We start from the raw sequence: 21,981 nt of genomic DNA, 5'->3' as shown, positions 1-21,981 counted from the left end.
AAGCTTTGCAGCTGCTATGAGATTGTTTTCCTGAAATCCTGTCTCTGGTTTGTGGTAAACATGTATTCTGTTACTATGGTCAGATAACTTTCTTTAAGTCATCTGTCCAGGGCACATTGATCCCGAAGGCCTGGCCTTTGACTTTATGTTCAATGGCAAACTTTAAAACTGAAAAATACATACTTGAATGTGAATATATGATAACCCATTTACCATAACTGTTAAATTACTGGCAAAATTGTAAAACGTTTGTCCAGTATCCTACGAGCTTCATAAAAGTGCTATGTGATTCGTCACTGATGGAATAAAACCCAGGATGCACGTTGAGTTCCGCCAAATAAGACTCCAAATATTAGACTAAGCGAATCGACTTAATTCAATTTAATATATAAACGCATTGATACCAATAAAATACTGCATGCATTTCTCAAACATCTGCTTTTTGTCCTTACAAATTTTATTGTGTTCGTCCATACTTTTAACGCAGAGGCGCTATTACGTTGACGAACTCTCTGCTCTGTGGACATGACTAGCGCGGCAGCCGTCTGACGCTTTTTCTGTACTGCCACCACTCTCCAAGTATTTGAGGATTAAAATTTAACGCGCACGGAGCTCAACCCAGGTGGGCGTGTCCGACCGCAACTAAAAGCTTCTTGTCCTTTCTCGCGCAACTGGAGACTAATTGGAAAGTGAACAATGGACAGAACTATTTTGCTTTTAACTATTTTTTGGACAGCATTTGCATTTAATCTTGTAGGTAAGGGGGACCATTTTAGAATATTTAATACTTACGGGAATGTTTAAAAATAACAATGAAAAAGGTCGAATTTTGTGATCTGTCTCATAGCGATGTGTGTTCTCATGTTGTAGAAGTCAGATGTGTTTATAAACTCTTCAAGCGCCTTTATTGATTGTCTGTCTCCTAGATGGCGACTCTGGTAACCCAGTGGTGTCTACACGCTTCGGTCTCTTAATGGGCAGTGTGACCCGGGTGAAAGGAACTGAGCGACTAATTCACCAGTACCTCGGAATCCCATTTGCCAAACCACCGCTTGGACCGTTGAGGTTCTCCGCTCCGCAGCCTCCCGAGCCGTGGACTGGAGTCCAAGATGCGACTCAGCAGCCTGCCGTGTGAGAAATAACAGGGTGTTTTTTCACACCGTTAAACGAGCTTGCCGAACACGATTGTAGTCTCGTCGGGGTTAAAGGGCTTCATGAAGGGGATGCAGTATTCTTTGCAGTACCCAAATACCAGGAAATAAAATGGTGTAGTGGACTAGCCTGTTGAACAGCTTAGAAGGGGGATTAGTGACAAAAAATCAGAAGGAAATAAATCATGAAGACCAATTTAAGAGATTCATCTGCCATTCTGCAGCGGAGGAGTTGGGAATAACTGAGTTATGGTACACCTTGGGACCCCTGCATGGGACCAGGATGTAAAAAGTTGTAAGTAGCACCGACTGCCTGGTCCAATTCCTGAGTAGTACCTATTGGTCACTGAACAACTACCGTTTAGGCAGAGTGACCTAAAATACTGATATAGTGATGCTCTACTCAGAGTTACAAAAAAGGGAAATCTGGGTAATCCTGTTCAGTTTATTGCAACTATTATCCTCACCACAAACACAGTAAACTTACAAAGAAGGTCTTAATTGAAAATATTTATTTCCTTTCTCCAGATGTTTACAAAATGTGGATATCATGCTTAAGTTAATAGAAGATTTAAAAATAACATCCCCAAAGCCAGCTGTTTCTGAGGACTGCTTGTACTTAAATATCTACACCCCAGCGGAAGCAGGAAGGGAATCAAGATTACCTGTAAGTATGAAAAAATTACTATAGTTCTTCTCAACACTGGCATATGGGCACAGTGGTAAATCAGTTTTGTTGATCTGTATACACCATTGTCAACTGTTACATTTTCTGCTACCTAAAAGGTGCTGAATTTGAGTGCTGAAAGACAAAGGCAACGCACAGTAGTTGTAAAAAACTGACCTGTCACTCTAAATCATTTAAGTGTGTAATTTGAATTATTTTTCATTGATCACCACATATATTAATATATATATATTCCTTATTTAAATATAAACAGAAAATGTGTTCTCTGCTAATTATTCCTGTCAAGATTAGTATCTCCCTGTAATTAGATGGGTTCAATGAACTCAGTCATTGACCTATTGTATGATCTGTCTATTGTTACTTTTCTGTCTCTTACACACTCCTGTTAACCTATGTCACATTAGCCGACTTTTTCAGTGATTTTCAGTCTTGCCTTCATTTATATAATCTTAGACAATCTGAGGCCGTATGCAGCATGCTCATGTGAAGCTGATAGTTTAATGTGACATATCTAACGACTGTGACAAACTAGTCTGCAACTGGCTAGGACGAAATCAATCAGGTGGGGTGGGCTGTGTACACAGGACAGCTGACAACCAAATGAACCAATCAATATTCATCCGGAAGTACAATGCGCAGAATGTAGCAACAAGGAATAAGGAACACATACTGTATGATTTGAACCTCACAAGCAGAAAGAGAAGCTCATCGGTCTAACATGTCATAACAGAATGGAAAAAAGAGTTAAAGGGCAGAGACTGCAGCTGTACTCACTACTGCTGCTAACCCTTCATAAAGCAAAGCTCCTTCAAGCAACACACTATAGGCTATCATAAAAAGAGGTGAGGACGACTGCATTGAAGAATCGGCGCTCAGTCAGTAAATGTGACATGGGCTGCGATTTTCAGTCATGTAATTTGACATGGTGCAGTGATGAGATCAGCAACTGCAATCAGCAAATCTGACACACCCCACAACAAAAAGCCGTGTAATGTGACATTGGTTTTAAGGTTTTCTCCAGTATTTATCCTAAGTACTGAGAGGTAATTCCATGGCACAAAGCTTCAGCTGTCACTGTGTTGCGTGATAGTGGATGGTGCTTACAACGTTATGTGTGCTGTGAAACGTTCACTGCAATAACACAGTTGTGTTATGTGATTCACAGTGCCACATGCATTAGATTTATCTGTAATAGAATTGAATAATGGACTGTTCTACAAAGATTTACAGTGTATTTACCATGAGCGCAAATTAATTATATATACTTTTAACAAAGTATTTGATTTCTGGAGAAAATTGATTGCTTCTGGGTCTATATGCATGTTATTACAAACAGTGGGTATCTGAGTAATAGGTAATTTGATCTAGTTATCCATATCCAAAAAATATGTCATTTTGTTTCTGTAGCTATTTACTACTTCTTTCACTGGTATTTTTAAAACAAGACTCAATGAAAACAGCTGATTTGACAGTTAATTTATGGACCTGGTAGGCTCTACAAATCCAAGCATTATGCTTTTATACTTGCACAAACAGTGCATGTGACATGCTGGTAAGTGATATATAAAGCTATAAAGCTATAAACCTGTTAGTGGGAAAGAGAGCAAGGTTTTAATTTCAGACAGGTGTTGTTTTTTTTGTTGCTTACGTTTGAGATGTAATTTTATGTAAATAATACTAAATCTATAAAAATTTAGAAGTCCTTCAGGCATTTCTGTTTTCTGTTTTGGCACTGTTAGTCTGTTGTTACCAAATATGTATGTTTTTTTGTCAATAAAGTTTTACGTTTTTCACTCATATCCTGTTTGCTGTTCCACTAGGTGCTGATACATATTCGTGTATAAATTCCTGAATTAATTTATTAATCAAATTTCTGAATTAATGGACATACAATACAAGCTTCTCCGCTGAGACAAAATGAGATTTGGGAAGGGGAGATAGAAGGTGTCAGGTTTACTGAAGGATAAGCTGCTGCTGTAACTAAGTCTAAAGTCTGCTCCTTACCTATTATTCAAACTGTGCCTCACAGTCATCACATTTACAACACACTGTCTGAGCATAGCCTGCCATGCTTTGACCATGCCACAGCCTGTGCATGCAGCTGAGGTCAGCAATCATGTGAAAATTAATATACAGTATTTATGTTCAATGTGTTCATTTCACAGTAAAGAGGTCAGCAATATTTTTATTGCATTGAAAATCAGAATGTACAGTTTGTAGTAGCATAATGTTTTGAATGCTTTCTAAATTGTCAGGTCATGATATGGATTCATGGAGGAGGTTTCATATTTGGTGGGGCTGTTCAATATGACGGATCAGCCCTTGCTGCCTATGAGAATGTGGTGGTGGTGGTGATACAATACAGACTGGGCATTATGGGATTTTTCAGGTAAGACATCAATTCCTCTTATGCTTGCTGCTAGAATAAAAATTCTGATATAAGCTTCACATTCACTTTAAATAATGTTCATTATGACCTTCATGCAAAAATTACAGGTTTACTTTTACACTGGAGTTTACTTTTGATGGCAGCTAATCTAAGATTATTTGTATTAAAATAAAATTAAAACTTACAAAACTTTAAAAGCCATTCTGGTATTGCTATTTGACCTGCATGTCATTCTACAGTATGGATCCCATATATGCCTGTTTTTGGGCAATTTAGTTAAGTTTGTTCATTCTGGAAATTCACACACCTAGGCATAAAGAATTTTCTCTTTGTCCTTTATTAGAATTCTCTCCCAGTGTCTGTAACACTTCTTTAATTTCTGCATCTAAATCTAGACTCTATTCCATTTATGCCAATTCATCTAGGATACTTCATTTATTAGACTTTATTAAATTTTACTTTTTATGTTCATTTTGCTGTATATTTCTGTTCTATGTATATTATTGACTTAATTGTGTATGGTAATGTTAATTGTTTCAAATATGATACCTGACATATTTTACTGTTAACATAAACTAGACATTTTAACACTCAAGCAAAATGATAAACTGGCTAGAAAAAATCACGTTTAAGTTCAGCTCAATATGTGATTTGTATTGCCATTTTCTGTACATACATGTCTCAATGAGACTAATGGTAGAAATAGGTAGAGTTAGTGAGACCTAATGTTCCCAATCCAGAGCAGCACTCACCACATATTCAGGTGCTCCTAGCCGGCCCCCAAAGTGGCTCTACTTGATCCACAATAGCAGCAGCTCTGTAGTTCACTCCCCAATTGTTGATCTCCTCACCCTATTTACAGAGGTTGAGACCAAAAATATTCAACTTCCACATCACGTACCCACAGTCTCAAACTCTGAGTCACTTCTGGGCTAACCACTCAATAAGACTTTGGCTCCTTTTTCAATATTATGATCCAGTCCAATGAGAGGAGTACTGCCATTGCCTAACCATCCTGATACTTATCCACAGGACCCCAAGATAACTGAACTTGTCTACATGGGCAGCTACACCCCTCTTGCAGCTACTTCCCTCTGTGGAATAGTGGGTCCGCGGCTTAGCAGGAGAGGTCCATTTTTAAATAAATAAATAAATAACTAGCCAGCTCAATCTCCAATGGTGTGCATGTTCATGTGGCTGCAGGAGGTTGGTAGGGTGATTGAGACGGAGCACACCTGCATGTGAGGGTGTGGTCTGTCTTCACTGTTCCATTGGCTTTCTGCGGTTGGCAATTGAGGTGCTGGCATGGTTGAAGGGGAAGCAAAGAAAACAAAAGTAGAGAAAGAACAGAGGTTAAAAGATGGGAGAGAAGAAGACAAGAATGTGGGAGAGCTAGTGACAGACAGGAAACCAGGTTGAGAGCCCTTGGGAGAGTGTGTGGCCAACACTTTGGGCTGAAGAGAATCACTGTCACTGAGCATTTTGGTGGAATGGGGACATATTTAACCATATTTTTATTCATTTGATTGAGTTTTAACCTCCACAAGCACTTTGTTTTATAGATTTATTTATTGAAGACTTTTTGAGGACTGCACTTTGAACACTGCTTGATTTTGTTTTGCTTGTTTTAAATTAAAGCACTGAGCACTGTTATACCTAACCCTTGCTATATGAGTGTCCTCATTTTCCTTGGTTATGTTATTGATGGTGGCGGGTTCAAGAGGCTCCCAAACAGAAGTGGAAGCATGGAGCTAAGCTGCACCATCACACCCTCTTAATTCAATCACCAATCTTCTGTGCATTAGAGATCAGTTAATGAGGTAGGAAGGGCACCTAATGGCATCATACCCAAACATACAGTTCACTTAAAATGAGGTCAACCCAAACTGTGGCTGCATGTTCCTTCAGTCTATTTCTAACCATTCTACATGATTCACCTGGCAGATCTGCCCTAGAAGCATGTCCCAGTATTCCTGTTTTTAACAAAGTATGATTAAGTTTATAGAAAAAAAATTATAGAAATATTGTATACCCCTTATTTTCTAATGATCATGTATTATTTACAGCACTGGAGATGACCATTCACCTGGTAACTGGGGCTTACTTGATCAATTGGCTTCACTACAGTGGATTCAAGAAAATATTAATAATTTTGGAGGTGACCCAAACTCTGTCACTATTTTTGGAGAGTCAGCTGGAGGATGCAGTGTTTCAGCTCTGGTATGTAGTGACATGTTAATATTTCTAGGTAAAAGCAGAGGTTAACCTAATATCCATGCTGCTCCTTTCGTCACTGTTTAATTTAATGGGTTGTGTCCACCTATTTTGTAACACCAATTGTAAAATAGTTTAATTCTTTATTTAGTTTCCACTCACCTAAAATGTAAAGGATAACCTTATTTTTTAATCCTTTCAGTCTCACAACAGCTTTGAAATACTCCATCTTGAAACCCTTTTCTAACAAATAGCTGCTGCATGTTGGCTGGACATGCAAGTCAGAATTTCACTGCATTATGTACCTGCAATAATACTACTAGTGTGACTGCTACTGTGTATATATAATATACAGTGCATCCGGAAAGTATTCACAGCGCATCACTTTTTCCACATTTTGTTATATGTTACAGCCTTATTCTAAAATGGTCTAAATTTATTTATTTTTCTCAGAATTCTACACACAACACCCCATAATGACAACGTGAAAAAAGTTTACTTGAGGTTTTTGCAAATTTATTAAAAATAAAAAAATTGAGAAAGCACATGTACATAAGTATTCACAGCCTTTGCTCAATACTTTGTCGATGCACATTTGGCAGCAATTACAGCCTCAAGTCTTTTTGAATATGATGCCACAAGCTTGGCACACCTATCCTTGGCCAGTTTCGCCCATTCCTGTTTGCAGCACCTCTCAAGCTCCATCAGGTTGGATGGGAAGTGTCGGTGCACAGCCATTTTAAGATCTCTCCAGAGATGTTCAATCGGATTCAAGTCTGGGCTCTGGTTGGGCCACTCAAGGACATTCACAGAGTTGTCCTGAAGCCACTCCTTTGATATCTTGGCTCTTGTGTCACAGCCATGCGTACAAAATAGGTAATATATTGCTTATGCAACAGCTTGTCCTTACGCATTTTTATGCATTGTTAAATGCAAGCATCAGTGAGAATATATACAGATTGTTTGGTTGATGTGCAGTAAGTCTTGATGTTTGTGTTAGGGAAATGTCTTTTTCTTCAAAAAAGAAAACATACAGTTGAGGAAGTCCTATAAAAGTTACACAGTGCTAGTGATACAAATATGAAGATCCTGTTTTCTGAAAGAGTCAATGCTATGCTCAATTTTTAAGTACTGTTTAGTATAACTTTGAAGCATTGCAGTGTGCATTTTAAAAATTCAAACATCATAGGTTAAATTACCATATCCAAACGCTGTCTATTTCACATTCTCTCAATGCCTTGTGAGCAGTGCTCTTCCACTTTTAACTTTTTTGCATACCCACCCACTACGACAAAAGACAGGAGACAATGGGTTGATTGCAGCACAAAAACTCCAATTTATTGTAAAAAATGCAAAGTTTCTGTGTGTATAGTGGTAAACAGACATTGTTTCAAGGACTGGCATGAAAAATCACATTGAAAGTAAAGTTTTGGATAAGTACATAATTATACATACTGTGACTACAAGGGGGTGCCAGACAGACCCACACCACTGACACAGTAACAAAACAGATGATGAGTGAATAAAACAAAGGATTTTTATTCCACCAAAGCCCATTTTACAATCACCTCAAAGGTATAAGCCACAAATAAAGCATAGTAAACCAACAATTGTTCCTCTTTCTCCACCTTTGCTGAGTTTTGCCCACTGCCTCCTGACTCTGACTCCTAGAGCTGCGGCAGTGGGCTCCTTTTAAAGTGGACCTGGGCACTCTTCTGGTGATGTGACTTGGCTGGTTGGAAGTACTTCCGGGTTATACAAAAGCCAGTGAGGTCCTCCCCCGGCAGCGCCCTCTATCGTCCCCCAGGGATCCTAACAGTGCTACACTTCCAGACTCCAACTCCCATGCAGCTCTGCGGGTGTTCAGACTGAAACTCTACATGAGGGACACTGCCACCTAGAATGGTGTCGGATGAACTGCTCCCATGTTGGTTTCTGCAGACTTTGGGCACCCCAATTAGGACAGGAATATTAAGATGTCTTAGCTGGATATTGCCTCCACTTATTCCATCCTTCTGTTATGGCATCCCGGGTAGGTAAGGAATCCTCTTCCATCCTGGGCAGGATGCTCCTCCGTCCTCTTGGGCACCTACAGTACATAGTTACAAATTGTTAAATGTTGCTTCAGAGTGATATACAGTATAGTGTGTGTGTGTATATATATATATATATATATATATATATATATATATATATATATATATATATATATATATATATATATATATATATATATATATATTTGTTTTCTAAAAAATACAGCTACAATATTTGTTTTGAAAGATTGTTTAGGTCCAAGAGGCTAAATGTTTCCAAAAAGGCAGACACCTTATGCAAAACAGTACTTTGGAAAACTATGGGACATGATATCTGAACTTAGTACACTGAAATTTGACAGATTCCAGGGTTGTGCATCATAAAATGTCTTGCAGTTATGCACTGTAAAATCCCTAAAGAGTAATTTTATATGTGTTTTATTTTTTTGATATTGGTGTAAACAAGGGCTTTTAATCATATAAATACTTTCTTTTAAAAATCTGGAGAGTTGCACTCACTACTCACTGTCACAGAATAATAGCCATTTATTTTTGGGTATGTAATTTAGATGCAATAATACCAAAAACCCTTCAGAGCATAATGGGTTAACAAACACAACACTGGAGGTCAGGAACACAAGTCTGATGGAAAAAAATCCACTTCAAAAATTAGAGAAGAACATAGCATACAAGCACAGGTCTATAAACATGGATACTTTAAATTACACTGTCAAGATAGGGATGTACGTTGCGCCTGTGCAGAATGGGTATAGTTATCGATGCAGCTTTTAAAATGGTACAGCTTAGGCAAAACTGGGGTTAGAAATACACAAACAGAGTAAACCTATTATGTACTTACATTATGGCATTTTATGCACAGTTCAAGAAAAATCACTAATCCTCTTGATATTATGCATACCTACTTTCAAACACACACCACAACAAACCTCAGAATCATCCTTGAGAGCAACTTCAGTGTTTGGTCTTAAATGCTGACAACAAGTAAAGCATATTTTATTATCTGCCACATTTCAACCAAGGACTCTAAGCCTGTATTTTTCATGAATTGTTATCAATGATTGTGAAAAGCTCTGCTCATTTTGGCTAGTAATTTTCATGATATTGGGCAGGATGAAGTTTTCGTGTGGTTTGCCTCAATCTAGAGTCGTGGTTCATACTGCTACAGCCCAGGAAGTGTAATACTACTTAAACCTATATAAATGCTTAGGAAGCTTTTTGGAACCCACTTTCCATATCTACATTTCTGTAAAGCTCTTTTATTCCCAGATTTAGATTATGAACCTCTAGCTTTCTTGTAGTAATATGAAACTGACTTTTTTCCTCAAAAATTGTATATTTACACATTATTGTAATACCTTTGGCGGCACGGTGGCGTAGTGGGTAGCGCTGCTGCCTCGCAGTTGGGAGACCTGGGGACCCGGGTTCGCTTCCCGGGTCCTCCCTGTGTGGAGTTTGCATGTTCTCCCTGTGTCTGCGTGGGTTTCCTCCCACAGTCCAAAGACATGCTGGTTAGGTGGATTGGCAATTCTAAATTGGCCCTAGTGTGTGCTTGGTGTGTTTGTGTGTGTCCTGCGGTGGGTTGGCATCCTGCCCGGGATTGGTTCCTGCCTTGTTGGCTGGGATTGGCTCCAGCAGACCCCTGTGTTCAGATTCAGCAGGTTGGAAAATGGATGGATGGATGTAATACCTTTTCAATTCACTACTCTGAGTTTTGCTGTCTCAGTCCGCTGCTGTGGACATTCGATGCCCTTCTTCATTCCTTATGTAAAAGAACATTTGTCACTTTACTATAGCACTCACTGTGAAACATACAATATATAATCAAGCTTGACTTGTCACACTTTTTTTGTACTTATTTTAAAGAGGGTGTTTAGAATCTTCCAGTGTTACAGTACACAATTATACATTTAAAACACTGACTGGTTAGAACATTCAGGGTGACATCATTGACAAGCAAATGTCAAACTGTGCAAACTCTCTAGTTGTAGCTCATGCTGCCTACCAGCTCCAAGTATTTTTCTTTCCTGTAGTGGCATCTCCTTATCTATTAGTGACAGGGTAATCAAAATAATATCCCCAGAATTTTTAATACTGATGGTCAGAAACTACAGCTAACAAGCTCATGAACAAATGATTGTCTCTTCAGGACATCAGAAGGCATTCCAGTATTAAACCTGTCAAAGTATGTTGATACTTTCTATAGCTTCCGAAGTTAATTTTCTCAATCAAATTGGCCATGAGTTGAATACATATGTTCAAAAAAGAAATACTAACCTGCGGAAACTTACATTCAGTTTGTAAAAGTATCAATTTTCTTTTCCCATATGACTTAAAAGCACTTCTATTTACAGGCCCACTTAATCTGTTTCAGCCTTGTGGTTTTCAGGGAACTGTTATATTTAGCTGTTTTGTTTAATTTTTCCTTAGGTTTTAATCAAAACTTCTATGTGTAGACATGGTTTCTGAAGCCCAAATGATCTATTCCTGACATTTGTTTTAGATTAATTTTTATAACGTAAAACATTTTTTTGTATTCTCCGGTGCCGTAATTTTGAAGAATTGTTGTTAACAGTTGCTGTGCCATTGTTAGGCCAAGTCACCTGGAAATGTGTGTGACTGGTGACATCACAAGGTCAAATGCATAAAGGTGAGCATCATGCACTGCCTGGTTGTCCGAGATTGCAGATACAATTTCAAAACACTTGTTAGTGCATTTTTTTCTCTGTACTTGCTTTCCTTATTAACAATTCTCTGTATACAGTTTGACTAAGAATTTTGATTTAGTGTTTGGGGTTTAAAAATCACGGTTTACTGATTTTTTTTTTACTGTTTCAATTCACAATATTTTTAATTAAAAAAAATTACCTGTTTGTACCTTTGGGTGGCAGAACGGGAACTTCATCAGACTGTTTTTCAGAGCTTCCAACCATACTTGCATTTCATAACAAGCTAATTATTTTTTTTATATAAAATTGCTTATTGATCAGTGCACAAAACACATTATTAATTGCAATGCTTTTACAATTTGACAAGCTAGACACTGCTAATTATTATTAGCACCATGTTAATGACATTATAGTTGGCCTCCATGACATTTTAGGTGGTTTGACTTTGGTTTTCTGGAAATGTTGTAAAAATGTCAACAGCAACATAAACATGACAGTCTCTTTGTGTTTAATGTTGAGTGGAGAATTTGGAAGGGCACTCATCATGTATAGAAAGTGTTGGGGTGCCAGCTGGGTCACCCCTTTAATCCAACACAATAACTTTAAACAAAAACAACACTCAGCTAAACAGGAATCTCAATAGAACTTTTAGTCTTCTTGTGACGGAAGTCATTCTTGTTAATCGTAATGCAGGTCCGATCTGCGATGGCATTCTCCTGGGCGTCTGTTCTTTTATTGCCTGCCAGTCATTACGGCCAGGGTTAATTGGCGTCGGAGGGCCTCTTCTCGCTGCTGAAAATGACAGAAGAAACAAAGATGTTAGCAGCTGCACCTTCTGGTTTTATTTATCTTTAATAAACCCAGAAGGTGATCCTCCGACGTGCATGCATGCATGCGTGACACTTGTTATTCTTGAAATAAACTACAACTAAGGTACTGTGCATTATTTCTGAACAAATGTTTTCAGTTTTTTTTGGATGTATAAAGAATGCTTTTGAGGAAGTTTTAATAAATTGTTGATTTATTTAAAAACAGTTTTTTAAAAGTTGGGGAAGAGAGGGAGATTTTTGGTTTTGAAATCAACAAATGAGAAGCAACATACCATGATTCAGTAAATACATTTTAACTAATACATTGGTTAATTTTAATCAAAATTATGTATTCTGATTTTTTTCAGATTTTTTCTCCCTTGTCCAGGGGTTTATTCCACAAGGCAATATCTGAAAGTGGAGTCCTGTTCTTCCCTGGAGTTCTTACAAAAGACGTCAAACAAAACAATAAGGTCACAACACAGCAATTATTTTATTGTAAATAACCAGTCAATTATAAAAGTGTTTCTTTCATCTTCAGGGAATCATTGTCACCAATACATCCTGGACAGAGTATGTAGTTAAATGGCTGTAGTGACAGTTGATCTGCAGAATACTTTTAATATTTTCTAAATGAAAAGTTAATAAATTGTTTCTGTGAAACAAAATTAGTGTTTACAATATAATATTGAGCAATTAATAATGTGATAAGTTGCTTAATGTCTACAAAGTTTCATACCTATACTGTAGTGTACTATTTGTGAGGTGCCAGTTTTAGCTAGGCCTTCCTCAGATTAGATTCCTTAGATTCCTTTCTCAAATTGTCTCACTGTGAGTGTGTGTTGTAGAGAACAATCAAGGGACAGTGTTAGAAGTTTGGGGTGATTGGTAGTCCCATGTTAATATATATCAGACTTTGGCCCCACTTGGGAGCTAAACAGAACAAAAATATAGGACTTATGGCCCACTTGAGCTATTCTCTTTACATGGCTTACTTTTTTATGGCTTGCTTTTTGCAGGTATCATTTTCTTTGAGGGCCAGGTTGGTAGTGATGACAGGCATTCACTCGCCTTGTCTGCTAAATTGGTCCCAGGGCAGAAGGGATGGGGCCAAAATCATAGGGCTGGCAGTGTTGTCATTGTTCACTGCTGTACCAGTCCTCCGAGCTGAAGGGTATAAAAAGGATATTGGTTAAGGACACTACAAACCCATCTTCCTTTCCTGTACCTATTATTTGAAAGCCTGGCAGCGACTCATGCAGTTTGCATATGTGACATAAGTACTCAACAGCGTGTACAAGTACTCAATAGTTGGTCAGCATCATGTGCAGTGTTGTTTTCTGACTTGGGCCTTAATGTGCCTGGGAGAGGATCAGAAAACTAATGGACATAGAGAGGAATTCTTATTTATGCCAAGTGATGTCACCTTGACAGTCACCATATTACAGTGATCGTATTCCAGATATTATTCCAGGAAGAGGTTTTGTAGGTACTGCCTTTATATACATACAGTAGATTTCCCTTAGAAAATGTTTTTTTAATCAGGTAAAGTCTGTATTGTACATGTAAAATCACTTAGATCAAACAAATCAGAAGTATAATTTATTCTACTTTTTATTATAAAATATTCAGTCAGAATTAATGTGCATCTTTATGGTGTAATGCAAGTTTGTCATTTAATAAAGCTGATTTTAGAAATCTGAAATTCTAGAATTCTCTTGTAATATATCAGATGTGTAAGTGCTGAATAAATCAATCCATTTTTTAAACCTATGTAGTCCAATTCAAGGTCACAGAGGACTAGTGCTTATCCCAACAGCACTGAGCACCAGGCAGGAAACAACTCTAGATGGAGAGCTAGTCCATCTCAGAAGAAATTCACAAACATACCATCCCTCACTCATGCCAGGGCAATACACAATATCCAGACAAAACCCAATGTTTTTGGAAAGTAGGAGAACATTCAAACAGACATGGAAGGCACATGCAGACTAAACACAGACAGTACACAGGGTGTGATTCGAACCATTATCTATGGAGCAGACACTCAAATGAAAAATGTATTCTTTATACTTTCAGGTGCTTGCTAATGTCACGGCATGTGATGACACGGACTCTGCATTGTTTGTTGCTTGCATGAGGCAAAAGACAGGAAATGCCATTAACGAACTGTCAACAGTAAGTACTGATCATTGGTCTTTTCGAGACCAAAGCTTTTCACAGGACCCCTGAAGTTATATTCTGCAAAGTTTGCATGGCAGTTATTCAAGTCTCTCTACATCTTCTGCTTCAGGAGAATTTTCATCAATATATTTTTTGCCATTTTGGCATGAAGAAGGGAGAAAACAAAACAATATCAGTTTGTATTGTTTTATTTTTCTTAAAGGAATCCATACAGTGAACACCTCACAAAACCTTGGAAAAAATCTACCAAGTAAAAACCCCACTAACATATAGGCTGCTAATGTGTGATTTATTTTTTACTCACTTTTTAAAATATTTCTGTTAAAGAAAATATCTTGCCAGTATCTATGGTATGTACATGAACACTTCTGTTCAGGTAGATGCTCACCTGTCTTTATGCTATTAATGGATTTTAATCTGCCATAGGATGAATGCGTTCTTCTTACTGTAAATACAGAACCTTTTTCAAAGTTGAAAATAGAATAGGTGATGACCATGGAATAACACATTCGTGTTATTACTAAATCTACATTATCCAGATACAGACAGTTGAATCAAACAGCACTGGAACAAGGTAGGGTCCAACCTGGGACATGAAGCGAGCTAATCACAGGGCACATTCATGTGCAAGCCTATACTTCCTCACACCAGGCCAAACACATCCAACAATATATTGATCAAAATATAAAAAAGATTAACTTAGTCAGAAGGAAAATGGCTCTCTATGTACATAGTTTAATTTTAATTGGGCCTGCTGGTTTAAGTAATGATTTGAAATTCCTTACAACCTATGTCCATGTATTTTGCAACCTGATTATGAAAACATAAACAATGTTTAATTTATAATAGGACTATTAATTTGTGATTCCAAATTGTCTCTGCTTGAGTGAGTGAGTGCGAGTTTGTGCATGAATGAGAGTAGGGCAGTTTCTTGCCCTGCTTCCAGGGCTGCCAGGATTGGACCCAACCCTTCGATGCACTAAACTGGATTAAGTGGGTCTAATAATATTATGTTACATTATTTTATAAATATAAATTAGTTACCTGTTTGTATCAATGGCAGTAATAACTTTTTAAAAGATACCCATTTTAAAGTTTATGACTATATTCACGAAGGTTAGAGATAGGGTAGTGCAAAGTGAGAGCTAAACTAGAATATCTAAAAACAGCCTAAACGCAACTGAACATTTTCAAAAGATGAATCGTGACAGTTCTTGAAAGTTGTGGCTTTGGCAATGATGAGCTTGTATGGGATCATCTTAAGATATTTCTGTTAGTCATGCAGATGTGTTGGTGTTTGTGTTACCAGTGTTCCCAGAAGGAGGTGTTTCATCTTGCAGGGCACTCTGGATATCATTGAGAGGAGTTGCAGCACACGGCTTGATGGCATCCCTGGTCTCAGTGCCGTGTAAGGTCCTTGCTAGGGTCATCCTAAATAGGATCCGTGATCACGTGCTCACCTTCCAGAGACCGGAGCAGTCTGGTTTACATCTAAGAAGTCCACCATCGACCGCATCCTGGCACTGAGGGTTCCTATAGAGCACAAACGTGAATATTGGCAGAGTTTCTTTGCAGCCTTAGTCGACTTTTGTAAAGTGTTCAACTCAGTTCATCAAGCTGCCCTGTGGGACATCCTGAGACTTTGCGGGATCCCCTCAAGGTTGCTGGATATCATAACCAGCCTGTACACCAGTACTGTGAGTGCTGTGCAGGGTGGAGACAGAACCTCTGCATTTTTCCCAGCAGATTCTGGGGTTTGCCAGGGGTGTGTTCATGCTCCTACTCTGTTCAATGCTTGCATGGACTGTGTGTTGGGCAAGGCCATGAGGTCCAGCGGTTGCTCACAGAGACTTGAATAAGGCATATTACCCACATTGTGAGGGGGTGTCAGTTATGGCACTACGGCCATGTGGTGCGATTCCACCCTGAGTGATCCAGCTCACAGGATCCTCATTGTTGAGGACCCGAGTGGCTGGACCAGGCCAAGGGGATGCCCATGTAACACCTGGCTGCAGCAGATAGATGGTCATTTCCGGAAGGTGGGACTGGACCGCGTGTCTGCCTGGGGGGTTGCCAACCAGTATCCCAAGCTGTTTCGTCGTGTGGTGGGTGCAGCAACGCGCTGTACCAGTGCATGCTCCCTAACCTGACCTGTGCAGAGATGTATTGAATGCTCAGTGTATCTAGAAAATATTGTTTATTTATGCTATGATATAAAATGAAAAAAGGACTTGTTTATTTTTTAAAGCAAATGAAAATGTTTCTATTTGTCATCTCATACCATTTCTACTGTCATTATTCCATTCTATTTCAAGAAAATCTCGGTATGTTACACTTTGAGTAAAGTCCCACTTTGGTAAATATTTGCAATGTACTCTTATCAAAGGTTTTAAATAAACGCATGTAATGCAACAGTTGATAAAATATGAGGCACAATAATTTTATAGTGATATTGAACAGACAACTATTTTGTTACGATTGTTGGCATGAATATGAATGTGTCATGATCTCAAGAGAGAAGAACAGATACCAAACTGAGAAACACTGTAAGAGGTGCTGTTGTGAGCAGAATCATCTCCTCCAAGCCACATGTCTTCAGTTAGGTTGTTATGTGTACAAAGCCTGTATCATGAAATGGCAGGGAATAATGCATTTACAAAGTTCACCTCTTGAATTTGTTGATCTCTTTCAGTTGCATTTTCACCACACTTTAATCACAATTGATGGGACTGTTTTGCCAAGACCAATTGAAGAGCTTATAAAAGAAAAACAGTTTCAACAAATTCCCTATCTGTTAGGTGTCACCAATAATGAATTTGGCTGGCTCCTTGCAAACGTGAGTAAAAAATCTTTAATGGGATTATTTATGAGTGTTTTTCTTTCCTGATAAATGCATCCGGCTTATTAAGAGTATCAGGTTGATGCCTGAGGTGCTGAAAACTCTTTAAGTAATCATGAATTACACAAGGTACATACAACTTTGGGAATCTATCAAAAACCATAAATCAAGGCAGAATACTTTAGACAACCATTCTTTACAGACTATACTCACATTTAACTACTCTTTTATATAAGATGTTAGTATAAGCATTCAAGGTTTGTTTGCAAATATTAACTTTAATTTCTATACAGTACATCCTTTTAAAATAAATATTATCATACAACAGCAGCAGCCTAAGATTTAGATTTTTGATTACAGAATTACAGTTGTCTTGCACCAGCTTTATTTACAGAATGCTACTTGCTTAGAGGTGTAGTACTGGCAAATTACAGCTAGCATAGTTTCTTGAATAGCGAGCTTTAGTAAATTTCAAAAAATATGTTTTTAGTGGAAAGGTGATTGCTCATAAAGTTTTTATTTAGTTTAATACTTAAAACAAAAAAAAAATATGTAAAATTGATGTATGCATTTACATGATTCCATTTTATGCCATGTATTATATACTAGGATACTTTTTGTCAGAATTTTTTCCAATTCGGACTACAAAGCTAAATCATTTTGAAACAAAACTAATATAAGAAACTAATTTCGTAAGGTTCCATCACTTACATCAATATTTGCAAAGATTAATATTCATAAACTGAAAAAGCCCCCAGCAACTTGTATGATATTCCACCCTGCATTTGCAGTAATCCTGACAATTAAACACTTCCAAATTACTGTGGTTATGATCAGTAAGTATAAATCCTTTAAGATGTGGAATTATTAATATGTAATGAAAGTACATTGGATATCAGAATAAGCAATCATTTTCAGTTTAAGTCTATTTAAGGTTCTAAATTAACATACAGAATTTGTTTTCATTGTAGTTTGCATTTCCACCTGGATGGCATGAAGGGATTGATCGAGAAACAGTCACGAACATTCTAAGCTCAATACCCCAGGTAATGTAGGGCCTAACATTAGTGTTAAATTGTCCTGTTTCATATGGAAAGTCAAATAGGGATTTTGGGTATTTCCATTAGGGAAAGCACTGGAGACTTAACCTTAACTTTTGGATTTCTGGCCGTAGAAGGAAGGTCACCATTGTCTGGTTTGGAATAAGGAGATGTATTCTTATCTTGGTACACCACCACAGAATGTTTACAATTGGTTGGGTTTTTACCTATTTTGGTGCCAGATTTGAACCACTTGGAGTTGCATATACTATAAAAAACCCAACCAGGAGGACAGGAAGAAAAATTGACTTACAGAATGCACATTCTTTTTAATAGAGATTAATATTGCAGATTCTCTGAGTTACTAGGATCATGTGGTGTACATTTTTCTGAAAGAAGGTACATATATTTATAATTTTAGAAATGTTTGTTGCTTATCCTAAAGTGTTACAGTGCTAAAAGTGCCCAAAGAGATAAAGTCATCAAAATATAAAATTATGAATTTAAGTTATAGAATGCTTTGGAATGTTTATTTACAATGCCATGCTCATAGTCAATGTGGGTGTGTAATGAGCACATTCATATGTTGTTAACAAATCATTAACAACTGTAGTAATTAAGATGATAATACAATACAATGTTCTAAGTGCATTTTACCTGCAAACTTGTTACAGAGTTCTTGAGAAGAGAATCCTTGAGAAGTCTTGCATTTTTCTACTGCTAGGATAAAATTTAAGTCATAGTACCAGTGGGTAAAGAGCTTGGTGATTAATTAGCATATATTGTTGTGATAAGCTGCCCGGACACAGACAGACGGACACCATTGTACAGTCCACCACACGTTTATTTACAGTATATACAGTTCAATAAAGTGCACAACCCCAGTGCCTCCAGCACCAATCTCCCCCAAAGTCCAGGCTCTCACTCTCTCTGCCTGCTCGTCAGGCCGCCTCCTCTCTCCTGCCTCCAAAACCTTGTCCTCTCCTCACCTGACTCCAGTCCTTCTTTGCAGGGAGGCGGCCCCTTTTATAAGTGCCTGGATGGGCTCCAGGTGATCCCCAACACTCCCTAGACACTCCCCTATTGGCAGAAGTGCCGGCTGTATTCCCGGAAGCCCTCCGGGTGCTCCCAATCTTCTTCCCCCCAGCACTTCCTGGTGTGGCGGAAGTGTTGGGGTTCCGGGTTTTCAGGCATAGGGGCTCCCCCTGGTGGAGACCACGGGCCCCTACAGGGTTGGGCTTCCAAGCCCTGCACCCGTGGCCCCTAAAGGAACCAGGGCGGTCGCCCTCTTGTGGTCTGGAGGAGGTATGATTCCTCCTCCTGTCCTCCTGGGCGTCCCGGCTGGGCACCACCCCCAGCCGCGTGCCACATTGTATTGAATTATGGTAGCATGTTTTGCAAAGTATTTAAGGGTCTTTACTAGAAAAAGTCCACCCATTTATCTATTTCTTAGACAAATTTAGAGTTGCAAAGAGCTAAAACTTGTCCATCTAATGCAAAGCAGGAATCAACCTTGAACATTACATCGATCTGATTGTGACAAGGAGCGCTCACACATGTCCATATTTATTTTTACAAGGCAAAATTAAAGTCGCCAGTCCGTCTAACCTGCACATCTTTGGAGATATATGATAAAATACCTAGAGCGAAATCCATGTAGACACAGAATGTGCAAACTCCAAACAAACAGTAACCGGACTCAGATTTGAGCTCAGTCTCCTGGGTAGGCAGGAGCACAAATTACCACGTCACTGCACCATTCTATTAGGGAAGTGTAATATAATGAAACACTGACTGGTCACATTAAGTTTTTAATAAATACTATATACACTCACCGGCCACTTCATTACGTACACCTATTCAACTGCTTGTTAAAGCACATATCTAATCAGCCAATCACCTAGCAACAACTCAATGCAATTAGGCATGTAGACATTGTCAAGATGACCTGCTGAAGTTCAAATCAAATAACAGAGTGAGGAACAAAGGTGATTTAAGTGACTTTCAACATAACATGGTTGTTGGTGCCAGACTGGCTGATCTGAATATTTCAGAAACTGCATATCTACTGGGATTATCACGCACAACCAACTCTAGGGTTTACAGAGAATGGTCTGAAAAAGGGAAAATATCCAGTAAGCGTCAGTTCTCTGGGTGAAAATGCCTTGTTGATGCCAGAGGCCAGAATAGAATGGCAAGACTGGTTTGAGTTGATAGAAAGGCAACAGTTACTCAAATAACCACTTGTTACAACTGAGGTATGCAGAAGAGCTTCTCTGAATGCAGAACATGTCGAACCTTGAAGCAGGAGACCACAGAAGGTGCCATCACTTTCAGCTAAGAACAGGCAACTCACACTACAATTTACACAGTCTCACCAAAATTGGACAATAGAAGATTGTCCAATTGGAAAAAGCAAGAAGATTGGAAAAGCATGGCCTAGTCTAATAAGTCTTAATTTCTGTTGCGACATTCGAATGGTAGGGTCAGAATTTGGCGTCAACAAAGTGAAAGTATGGATCTGTCCTGCCTGGTATCAACAGTTCAGACAGGTGGTGGTGGTATAATGATATCAGGGATATTTTCTTGGCACACTTTGGGCCACTTAGTACCAATTGAGCATCCCTTAAATGACACAGCCTACCTTAGCATTTTTGCTGACCATGTTCATCCCTTTATGACCACAGTGTACCCATCTTCTGATGGCTACTTCCAGCAGGATAACCTGCTATGTCACAAAGCTCAATTTATCTCAAACTGGTTTTTTGAACATGACAATGAGTTTACTGTACTCAAATGGCCTATACAGTCACCAGATTTCAATCCAATAGAGCACCTTTGGGATGTGGTAGATTTGGAGATTCACATCATGGATGTGCAGCCAGCAAATCTGCGGTAACCGCATGATGTTATCATATCTATATGATATAAATCCCTGAGAAATGTTCCCAGCACCTTGCTGAATCTATGCCACGAAGAATTATAGCAGTTCTGAAGGCAAAAGGATGTCCAACCAGGTACTAGCAAGGTGTACCTAATAGTGTAGCCGGTGAGTGAATATACATTTTAATATTAATAATCAATTTACAAGTACATTATTTGAGGCAACTGTATGGTCTGAATGTTTAGTAATGAGACACAGTTGAGCAAAGAATTGTACAACTGTCTTGCAGCTCCAATGTCTCAGTTTCAGTTCCCTTCCTACAAACGGTAAGTATAGAATTTGCACATTTTCTCAATGTCTGTGAGGGATTTCTCAGTGTAATGTGGTTTCTTACACACTAGAAAGTCATGAATGCTAGGGTATTTGACTTGACAAGTACCAAAAAGTCTGGTAGAACAAATACTTGTGTTCTTGAGTGTGTTCTCTCATCTAGGCTCCACTCCAGCTCTGTGCCACCCTATAACGGAAGACACATCTTCAGAAAATTGATGGATGGATCTTTTATTAAACATGCTTATGTTTTTTCCCTTATCTGTGTCCAAAATGAAACCTACCACTTGGCCCTTAGTCCCAGTTCCAATGAGTTTTAAAAAGCTAATTGGCAGCTTCACAGCATCTATTGAACATTTGTAGTACTTAATTGACTAGCACAGTAAGCCCCTAAAAAATAAAAAATAAAACAAAAATAGATTTGAATATATGAATTCTAGTTGGATTTCATATGTATCATTTCTTTTTAACTTTTTGAGAAAATGATAATTTAGGAATTTCAGCCTTATCTTAAATGCAACCTTTATAAAGAAATCATTTTACCTTTCACATGAGTTGCTGAGCAGATACATTCATAGCTCATACAGGTAATTGCCAAGTCATCATGCTAACTCATTTAAAAGCAACTTTTGGACTTGAATGGTCATATAACACTGATTTAAAAATTTATTTGGACTGCCAGGCAAATTTCTTGGCGCATGAATTATTTTTATTATTGTACACTTTTATC

General features: G+C 38.3%; 1 protein-coding gene across 1 annotated transcript in view; it reads left to right on the top strand.

Annotated features, from left to right (window-relative positions):
• Nucleotides 1-594: 594 nt before the first annotated feature.
• Nucleotides 595-21,981, top strand: part of LOC114658070 (cocaine esterase-like) — a 28,461-nt gene continuing 7,074 nt past the window's right edge. Inside the window, exons 1-9 of the mRNA XM_028810101.2 lie at nt 595-757; nt 927-1,131; nt 1,680-1,818; nt 4,095-4,228; nt 6,295-6,448; nt 12,343-12,447; nt 14,054-14,152; nt 16,851-16,994; nt 17,969-18,043. Of these exons, the coding sequence (XP_028665934.2) occupies nt 697-757; nt 927-1,131; nt 1,680-1,818; nt 4,095-4,228; nt 6,295-6,448; nt 12,343-12,447; nt 14,054-14,152; nt 16,851-16,994; nt 17,969-18,043 (1,116 nt within the window). The 5' untranslated portion in view covers nt 595-696. The remainder of the gene's footprint in view (nt 758-926; nt 1,132-1,679; nt 1,819-4,094; nt 4,229-6,294; nt 6,449-12,342; nt 12,448-14,053; nt 14,153-16,850; nt 16,995-17,968; nt 18,044-21,981) is intronic.

Source organism: Erpetoichthys calabaricus, chromosome 9 (assembly GCF_900747795.2).
Source record: "Erpetoichthys calabaricus chromosome 9, fErpCal1.3, whole genome shotgun sequence".
Classification (NCBI taxonomy): domain Eukaryota; kingdom Metazoa; phylum Chordata; class Cladistia; order Polypteriformes; family Polypteridae; genus Erpetoichthys; species Erpetoichthys calabaricus.
The sequence above is the reverse complement of the archived record's forward strand: the minus strand, read 5'-3'. Positions and strand labels throughout refer to the sequence as shown.